The sequence below is a fragment of the Miscanthus floridulus genome, chromosome 10, assembly GCF_019320115.1.
Source record: "Miscanthus floridulus cultivar M001 chromosome 10, ASM1932011v1, whole genome shotgun sequence".
NCBI classification, from domain to species: domain Eukaryota; kingdom Viridiplantae; phylum Streptophyta; class Magnoliopsida; order Poales; family Poaceae; genus Miscanthus; species Miscanthus floridulus.
The window spans coordinates 114,939,044-114,946,306 of NC_089589.1; the positions used below are offsets into that span (position 1 = coordinate 114,939,044).

At 40.8% G+C, this 7,263-nt stretch overlaps 1 protein-coding gene across 1 annotated transcript; it reads right to left on the bottom strand.

Moving 5' to 3' along the window:
• Positions 1-1,542: 1,542 nt before the first annotated feature.
• On the bottom strand, positions 1,543-6,202 carry LOC136487010 (SEC12-like protein 2). Its single transcript, XM_066484108.1, has 10 exons — positions 5,772-6,202; positions 5,589-5,683; positions 4,341-4,491; positions 3,081-3,172; positions 2,896-2,995; positions 2,737-2,812; positions 2,527-2,647; positions 2,307-2,423; positions 2,160-2,227; positions 1,543-2,071 (listed from the first exon to the last, which is right to left on the bottom strand). The coding sequence occupies exons 1-10, from the start codon at positions 6,045-6,047 to the stop codon at positions 1,971-1,973; spliced, it is 1,197 nt and encodes a 398-aa protein (XP_066340205.1). The 5' UTR covers positions 6,048-6,202; the 3' UTR covers positions 1,543-1,970.
• Positions 6,203-7,263: the final 1,061 nt, after the last annotated feature.

Here is a 7,263-nt window from a genome sequence, read left to right on the forward strand (position 1 = left end):
CTTCTTTTTAACATGCTTTATCATGTGTTTTCTCTGAAAAGAATTGGAGAACGAGAATGAAAAAGCATATTGCGGTCGTATTTTCTCTGAAACAAAAAGGGAACTAGAAAAAAGAAAATAACTCACAGAAGTCGAGAAGACAATTTATATTAGTAATATAGAGCTATATAGTACATGAAAGGAAGTTGGCTGGTTGCCTTACAGGACAATAGATGCCACGGCATTCTTAAAATAGCAGTATATAGGAAGGAACACTGCACCACAACACCGCATCACCATCAGATATCTGACGTAAAAACTATATTTACCGATGGTTGATCAGTCGCTAAAGATAACTCACAGGCCATCTGTCGTTAATTCCTCATTTAACGATTCACTATTTGTCGCTATAGATATGTATATTTACTGTTTTCTTATCAGTCGCTAAAACCACATATATCATCAATCTATCTGTCGGTAAAAACGGGCCCCACCTAAGCTTGGCTCGCGCTCCCAGCTCGCATGTAAATTATAGTGTGGGCCCATGAGTACAGTGACAAACCCTAGACTTGTTTCTCAGAGTGAAATTCACTCTAGGTCCCTGAACTTATCTTCAAGTGTCACATAGGTCCCTAAAGTCCCAATTTGCTTTTTTGGGTCCCTAGACTTTGTTTGGGTCCCAGTAGACATCCAAACAGGTGTAAACCCGGCCCGGTAGCTGACGTGAAGTGCCACGAGGAGTCCACCATGGAGTCAGCGCGTTGACCCAGCTCGGACCACTCGCAGGTGGGGTATTTGGCCCACGCCCTGCGTGCACCCACCTTCTCCTCTCCCATTCTGTTTTCGCCCATCTCCTCGAGTCCTCCATTGGCGGGAGGTGGCGATCATCTACGACGGTCGGAGAAGAGGTGTCGGCGCGGTCAGAGACGCGTTGTCGTCACGGTCGGTGGATGGCGGCGTGTGGGGCTGGTACACGGTCGTCGATGGTGCCAAGATTGTGGCGGAAGGGAGAAGAGGCGCCCAACTATGGTGAGTTCATCTGACTTTGAATTCTACAAGTGTGTCCATTTTAGCGTGCATCTGCCGTAGCAGTACGTGGAAATGGCTGTTTCGTTTGTCATGGTGGTTAGGGTTTGGGGATTTGGAGGCGAATGGTAGGGTTTGTGGTTTTTTTTATAGGGATTTTGGGGTTTTCTGTTGGTTTAGTGGGCTAATCGTGTATGGATGAATCAGATGCACACGGATTAAGTAGGGTTGCTATAGCCGATAAGCTCAAATTTCTCATTTTTGGGGTCGTGATTCCTGGTTGATGTGTTAGAGCGTCTCATGCACACCGCACATCACCCTTTTGAGATGTCCGTTCTTGAAGCAACCTTTTGGTCTCACACTCTCACTGCGTCAGATCATTCAAAAGTATCGTCTGAGCGTAGTGCACTGCACTGCTGGGCACACGCGTAGTATAGTGAGTTCAGCAAACATATCATATGACAAGAAGAAAGCTACACAAACTGCTCCTTAATTCCAACAGAGATGTCGAGCATAGTGTCACAACTCACAACACCCTTTTGTCACCCAAACAAAAGATTTGTCATCACATGTATAAGCACCCAGAAGCTATCTCCGTTTTTAAATACTTTTTGTACAGATTTAATACGCATACATAATGAATTGCTTTTGCATACAAAATAAATTGTTTCTGAACTCTCTATATTGGACTCTTGAGGCAATGTCCTTGCAATTCATAAGTGCAGCATGAAGAAACATTGGTACAGATGACTTATCACTCGCGGCCATCAACTTACAAAACTTTGATAACATGAGTACATGACCCTTTTTACTACAAACATGACAGGGCTCAATGCCTTTTGCTGTATTGTTGTCCTTGAGAACATAATGAAGTTGACCTAAGTCCAAAATTTGTTCAATCTCTGAAGCAATACTACTAATATGGCCAGTAGAGTAGATCAGTCAGGGCTGAACATAAATCTATCTCAACGCGGCAACATTGCCAAAATGTCTTCTTTGTGCTGCATACAGTAGTACACCAAAATTGCAAGAATAATAACTAGTAGCATGGGCCATATGCTTGTTCCTGTCAGGACACAATCATCCATTTTTAGTATAGGGTTTGCAAGGAATGGCTGGAAGAAACAAATCTATGAATTAAAGATGCAACATACCATTACTCTTGGGGGACCCAACAGATGTCACCCTTGCAGAAGAGTCAAAGGAAGTTGACAGCAATGTTCTGAAATGATGTAAAGCAACTACATTGATAAATTGCATTTTTTCTTTAGATTCATCAACTCAGACTTAAAGATACTAACCTTGAATCCTGGGAGAAGGCCAGTGTAGTAACAATACCAAGATGAGCCTTTTTAACTGTTACAAGTGTCCGCATGTCTTTTGAGCTGAGTATGATGATGCTTCCTTCAATTGTTCCACTATAAACCAAAGGCAGACAAATAAAATTCTCAAGAAAATACATCCATAGTATCACCACAAGATGATTAATAAATAAAACCAAGGGAATCTTTCAAATCTCACATTGCAAGAAGAGCGCCATTGGGTGACACAGCAGAAGCTGAAATTGCCTCACGAGTTATTTTCTTTGATCCGATTCTTGTCCATGAGGTAGTATTCCAAGATACTATTTTTCCATAATCACCTAAAAAGCAATATTATTCAGGTATTGTCAGACCTTAAGCTTGTTGCCTAATTCAATTTGTAACTAGGCCAAGTTCATCTTAATGCCACCTTGCATCGCTGTTATAAATAGGACGTGACTGTTGTCAGTCTTATTACAGAATCTGCAGAATCCAAATATTTCCCCCTGGAAATGTACAGATCAAAACTCTCTTGAAACAAGACACGAAATCATTAAAATAATGCATTTCGTCCGAGAAAGGAACTCACTGCTTCTCTTGGCAGACTAGCGACAACTTCAGATGACTTCAAATCCCACACTCTACATGGGCCACTGCTCCTATTCACAGCAAGAAACTTATCGTCGGAACTGAAAGCACGGACCAAAGCAGAGGAACCCATCAGTGTCGTGCAAACAATATTCAAGTGGGAAGAATTTTGTGTCATTTATTTACCTGATGGTAAGATCCTTAATAGATGTTTTAGTATCAGTTTCTGTGAGAACAGACCCCATAGCAGGCCACTTGAAGACTCTTAAATGGCCATCCTACAAAAGAAAAGAAAGAAACGAACATGTCAATAACCATAAGATTTCAGTGCCATAACAGAAGCTCCAAGAGAAACAGGAAAATCACATATGAATCATGACAAAACCTCAAAGCACAAATGCAAGACCATACTGAAAAGTTATCTACTTAAATGGAGGCAAATCAGATTTGTCTTGTTATAATATAAGGCAAGAATAAATATAACTGTTCTGCCAGTAGGAAATGACTATTAAGAAGTCAACAATGGATAAAACCTATCGAAACTGATAAGTGTATCTTTGCTTTTAACGGTAAATTAAGGTGATGGTGCAAACATGTATAAAACAAGAACATATCATAAAAAGTGCATCTCAAGAACTACTTAATGTAGATCGTTGGTGCTAGATCCCTATGTCCTTGGTTGTTTGAGGCTGCTGGTCGTGTTTCCCCGGTATATTTTCTAGAGTGTTGTTTTGTCTAAACCCCGTGGGGTTGCCTGGGAGGGGGTTTCTTACTTTCCTACCTTTTGTATCTTTTTATTCTTCTTAATGAAATGGCATGCAGCTCTCTTGCGTAATTTGAGGAAAAAAGAACTACTTAATGTCATTTGGTATCTCCATATGTTAAAGACATAAGTAAAAACAATTTCATTCAAAACTGCACTGGCTATACTTTCTAGCCAAAGATTTCTGTACCATGTTGACCATGAAACAAGAATCCCTTTGCCTAACATAAAGAATATACACCAACCTCTTCAATACCTCAACTCACTATCAGAATCCCCCATACATACTATTGTAGCAAATGATTATTAAGTTGCCAAAACGAGCAAATTGTTTGCCTACATTAGTCGGTACTAAAAAAATATTGCTTATGATGACCATAGTCTGCAATATACATTTTCTGCATGCTGCCATGAAAGATATTATTTTTAGTACACCTAGAAATTACTAAGCTAACATATCTTTTTAAGGCATTTTTTTCCATTTATGATGTCAGACTCAGAAGAACAAATAAAGTGAAAGTTAGAAACTTAAATGCATCCCAAACTAGGTACTCAAACTGCCTATAGTTTTCCCTATGGAAAATGTCAAATAAGAAAGGAAATAAAAAGAAGGTAAATACTAAACCTACCAAGAGTTACAAAAAGTAAAATGCAATGGAAAAGTACACCATATATTAACTTACCTCACCACCAATGGCAAGTATTGAACCTTCTCTACTGAAGGATACAGCCAACTGCAAACCAACATCTTTCAGCGCCGCTAAAGCTTCCTGGTCTGGCTCTAAAGCCAGGTTCTGTGGTCCCTCTCCTTCCTGTGATTCCCATCGATACAACCTACATGAGTGTTTTCGTAGTTAAAAATTATGAAAAAACAAACTTTTCAGCCAAGTTCAATTATTTATTGTTCACAGGAATACAAAACAATACAGCATTATCTTTTTGTAGAATATAAGATGATGGCAAAGCATATAAGGTACATTTTGTAGCTGATACTTTGTGAACCAGAAACACATCTATATTAAAAAGTAACAACTAAGAAAGCCCAAAGTATACTTCATGTTAGATGACAAAAACCAGATTGTAAGGGATTTAATTACTCCTACTAAGGAAACAGGAAATAATCAAGCATGCCCAAAATAACACCTTTTACTAGCAAGAATCAACAGTAGATAAGCTATCTTCTTGAATATCATGGCTTAGGCTATATACAAGACAATTCGCAAATACCTTCGCTTCAGGACATGTCACTTGTGACTAGCAAGATTCAACATTAGATGTTATCTTCACAGATGTAGTAGTTTATATTGAATACCACCCATTACCTAGACAGAATTATCTTTTGTAGAATATAAGTTTAATTATTTACTGTTCACAGGAATATGAAACAAGACAGAATTATCTTTTGTAGAATATAAGATTATGGCGAAGCATATATGGTACATTTTGTAGCTGATACTTTCTGAACCACAAACACATCTATACTAATAACAACTAAGAAAGCCCAAATATGCTCCATGTTAGACCGCAAAAATCAGATGGTAAGGGATTTAATTACTAATGAAACAGGAAATAACCAAGCACACCCACAATACCACCTTTTACTAGCAAGATTCAACAGTACATAAGCTATCTTCTTGAATAAAATGGCTTTGGCTATATACAAGGCAATTTGCAAATACCTTCACTTCAGGCCATGTCACTTGTTACTAGCAAGATTCAACATTACATGTTATTTTCCCGGATGGAGTAGTCTATATTGAATACCACCCATTACCTAGACTAAACAATGAATGAAGGTGACAAATGTACCACATTCGGATCATTTGTGCATATCAGAATTCAGAACCAACCAAATTAGCCAGGCTACAGGAGCAAACGCAATGCAGGGTACAAACCCAAAGGATATGATCCGAGGAGACTAAGGCGCATACCTGCAGCCGTTGGGGAAGGCGCAGAAGACGCCGTCGCCGCGCGGGTGGACGGTCATTCTGTACGGTACTTCCTCTCGGGTCTTCACCTCAAGCACCTGCCCACCACCACGGAACGCCAAATCAGCACGGGGCACTCAGCCGCATCCTAGATCGGAGCGGGATCTGGGAGGACGGATCGCTCACCGTCTCGGGGGAGAGGGCGGCCGGCGCGGCCTCTTCCCCGGCGGCGAGGGCCGCCACCACGAGCTTGTTCGGCACGCCGCTCCGGCCCTCCCCGCCGCCGCCCCCGAGCACAGCCATCGGAGGCGAGGGAGAGGAGGGGGAGGTGGAGGAGGAGGAGGCATCCGCGTCCGCCTCGGCGGCGGGAGGGTCGGGCTTGAGGATGTGGGCGAGCGGGAGCCAGGCGGCGCAGTAGATCGGGAAGCCGTAGGACTGGCTACCGCCGCCGCGAGTCGCCATCGCGCGGAGAAGGGGAGGGTGAGGAGCGCCCGGGTGCCGGAGGGAGGTGGGACGGTGGCGGTGGCCGCCGGTGGGGACGCGGCGGACGGTGGAGGGGAGCGCGTGTGTGGGGCTGGTGACGGGAATATTAACGCGGCTGTGTAAAGTTCCGTTTGGGTGGGTTGACCAGTTGACCTCCAGAAGAGATGGGTTTTCTTCACTTCAAAGTTGGGGCCGTATGGATCTTTTTTGGTCAAATGAAAGAAAAACATACTATGTTAGAAGGAAGGTACGATTCGTAATTTGTTATGATCGAGTAGACTCCCTCCGTCCATAAAACAATACAATTACAGGATCAATACCGGTTAAGCATAGCTCAAGTTTGACCAAGCTCAAATAAATAGTATTAATATTTATGTCTCTAAATAAATTTATTATTAAAAATATATTTTGTAACTAATCTAATGGTACTAATTTTATATTATAAATGCTAGTATTTTTTATATAATTTTAATTAAAGTTCAAACAGTTTGACTTCTCGAAAAATGATAATTGCATTTTTTTTAAGACATAGGAAGTATTTTGTTGGTAACAAAATAAAATAAAAGAAGAAAAATTAATGCAGTATAGATCATCGACTTGTCATGGTAATACCAACTAGGTGTACAAACTCTTGTAAAAAAACTAGGTGTACAAACTCTCTATGAGTCAGCTTATAAAGCACCATACATCCATATTATTTTGGGCTTGTTTGGTTTCCCGCTAAAGTTTACTAAATTTTAGTTACTTTAGCTACTAAACTGTCAAACAAACATACTAAAAAGAGACTAAAGTAGTTTAGTCATATTAGTATCCCAAGGAGATGCTAAAGTGGGCTAAAGTGTCCAGTAGACAGAGGTTGCCCCTCTTTATTACTGGTACCCCACCCTGATTTGTGTATTTATTAGGGGTAGTTTGGTCTTTGTTGAACTGCTTTAATGGCCTTTAGTCATTTTTAGTCGCTAAAATCAAACAAGGATGACTAAAGTTTAGTCATTGGTTTTAATAGCTAAATTTTAGTCGTCGAAAATTAAACAGGCCTTTATCAATGTTTAATCTCTTTTGCATTTATTTTTTTCAAAAAAACATAAACTCTTTTTGTTTTTCCTTAGGGCGGCATTATTTGACTACACAGGGGTGTGTGAGATTTGCAAGGGTGGCGCACTCTAGCCCTGTCCAGCCCGTCACTTCCTTGCAC